Source organism: Oratosquilla oratoria, chromosome 3, assembly GCF_046742065.1.
Source record: "Oratosquilla oratoria isolate Oo_2021 chromosome 3, ASM4674206v1, whole genome shotgun sequence".
NCBI lineage: Eukaryota > Metazoa > Arthropoda > Malacostraca > Stomatopoda > Squillidae > Oratosquilla > Oratosquilla oratoria.
Window position 1 is genome coordinate 62805523 of NC_134779.1, and position 2500 is coordinate 62808022.

The window sequence follows — 2500 nt, forward strand, 5'->3', positions numbered from 1 at the left end:
GAAGGCAAAGGTGAGCACACACACACACGTACACATACAGAATGTATATATATATATATATATATATATATATATATATATATATATATATATTATATATATATATATATATATATATATATATATATATATATATATATATATATATATAATTGGTCTAGTACTCCTCACCTCGATGACGTATCGCAGTCGGCGAAGACTGACAATCCCGTTGGTGACGTCAAAGGTGAAGGAGTCGGAAGTCACGTTGGGCTTCGTCTGTGTGTACCGGACGCGTCCTTCGTTCACCAGCGCCTGGTCGAACACACGTACCTGAAGGAGGAGCAGAAGGAGGCGCAGGCGGTGAGAATGGCAGCGGAAGCATCGGGGAAGATGCAAGGGCGGTGCCCATGAAAGAATGAAAATAAATACATAAATAAATGAATAAATAAATAAATAGATCTATTGCCATTGGTCTCTCTTGCTGAAAACCCTGTAATAGTCGGAAGTATTGTGATTACAATATCATATAATGTACACTTTAAACCCACTATCGTAGAAATAATATAAAAAATACAGGAGATCCGTATATTTCGACTACTATCTGTAGTCCTCTTCAGCTGAAGAGGACTGCAGATAGTTGTCGAAATATACAGTTTTCCTGTACTTCTGATATTATTTCTTCGATAGTGGATTTAAAGTGGATTTAAAGTGTACATTACAGTTTCCCATAATATAATGTATTGTATTTGTAACACTATGTAGATATGTGTAAGTATGTACCTCTGTATAAAGCCACCTAGCGGGTTTGTGCTAATTGTATTTCCCGCGTACTGACGCCGTGTGTGACGTCAGTATTTTGTCAGCTGTGAGCACGCGTTTTTTTCGGTATCTAGTAATATTTTTTATCTAAATAATATCTTTACAAGCGTCTGACAGTTCATTTATCCACCATTACAACCCGCAGCCTCCTGGAAACCGACAACAATCTCCGTGTGGGACCTTAAGTTACTCAGGGAAGATATATTGTGTTGTTATCATGGGATTGTTAGCGCTGGCCTTTGTAGTATGAGATGAGACGCGACCTCTGTCTACGATGGTTGAATCTGGGGCAGTCTTAGTGCTGGTAGGTGTCCTGAGTGTAATCATGCCATATGGTATACATGTCTGTTCGTGTCCGTGTCTGTATGCGTCTGTATGTGTGTCTGTATCTGTCTGTCTACCTGTATTCCTGTCTCTCCGTCCGTATCTGTATGCTTGTCTGTATCTGTCTATTTGTCTCCCTGTCCGTATCCCTGTCTGTATGCGTCTGTGTGTCTGTGTGTCTGTATCTGCCTATATTCCTGTTTATTCGTCCATGTCTATATGCTTGTCTGTATCTGTCTATATGTCTGTCTGCCAGGCATCCCCGTCTAACCGTCAGCATTTCCGCCTATCCGCCCGTGTCTGTCTGTCTCTATCTGTCCTTCCGTTTGTCTGTCAGTCCGTCAGTCTGTCTGTCCGCCGGGGCGACCCATTCCACATCGATATTCCGGACACCGCGTCACGCCTCTGGTATCTGTGTGTCGGCTGAGGGCCCGCCAGCCAGGTCGACTGCATTTGGCGGAAAGGGGATTATACACATGGATGCGAGGGAGACGGGTGAGAGAGGGGAAGGCGAAGGAAAGGAAGAGAGGGGAAAGGAAGAGAGGGGAAAGGAAGAGAGGGGAAAGGCAGGAGATAGGAAAAGAAGGAGACGGGAGGGAGAGAGGGGAGAGAGGAAGGGAACAGGGAAGGGAGAAGGGAAAGGAGTGGGGAAGGGAGAGGGGAAGGAAGAGGGGAAGGAAGTGAGGAAAGAGGGAGGAAGAGAGGGGAAAGGCGGGAGACAGGAAAAGCGGGAGACGGGCGGGAGAGAGGGGAGAGAAGAAGGGAACAGGGAAGTGAGAGGGGAAAGGAGTGAGGAAGGGAGAGGGTAAGGAAGAGGGGAAGGAAGAAGGGAAGGAAGTGAGGAAAGAGAGAGGAAGAGGGGGAAAGGAACAAGAAAAGAGAGGGGAGGGGAAGGAAAGAGAAGGGAAGGGAAAAGAAGGGAAGGGAAGGGAAGGGAAGGGAAAAGAAGGGAAGGAAAGGGAAGGGAAGGAAAGGGAGAGAGGGGAAAGGCGGTATAGAGAGGATGAGGGGAAGGGAAAGTGGAAGGAAAAGAGTAAGGGGAAGAGGAAGCGGGAGGGAAAGTGAGAGGGGAAGGGAGAGGGGAAGGAAGAAGGGAACGGAGACGGGAATACAGAGGGTTAGGGAGAGGGGGAGGGAGAGGGGAAGGGAGAGGAGAACGAGGAGGGGAAGAGAGAGGAGAACAAGGAGGGGAAGGGAGAGGAGGGGAAGGGAGAGGAGGGAGGAAAAGCGTAAGGGAGAGAGGAATAGAGAAGGGAAGTGATAGCGGAAGGGAGAGGGGAATGGAAAAGGGAAGAAGAGGGGAGAGGGAAAATGAGAGCAGAAAGGTGAGAGGAAAGGATGGGATTCGGATGGAGAGGAGAAGGTAGAAGGGAAG

At 47.1% G+C, this 2500-nt stretch overlaps 1 protein-coding gene across 1 annotated transcript in view; it reads right to left on the reverse strand.

The window, feature by feature from the left end:
* Positions 1 to 2500, reverse strand: part of LOC143023164 (chondroitin sulfate proteoglycan 4-like) — a gene marked incomplete at its 5' end in the record, with an annotated part of 57313 nt that overhangs the window by 32972 nt on the left and 21841 nt on the right. Inside the window, 1 exon segment of the mRNA XM_076181686.1 lies at positions 172 to 312. Coding sequence (XP_076037801.1) covers positions 172 to 312 — 141 coding nt within the window.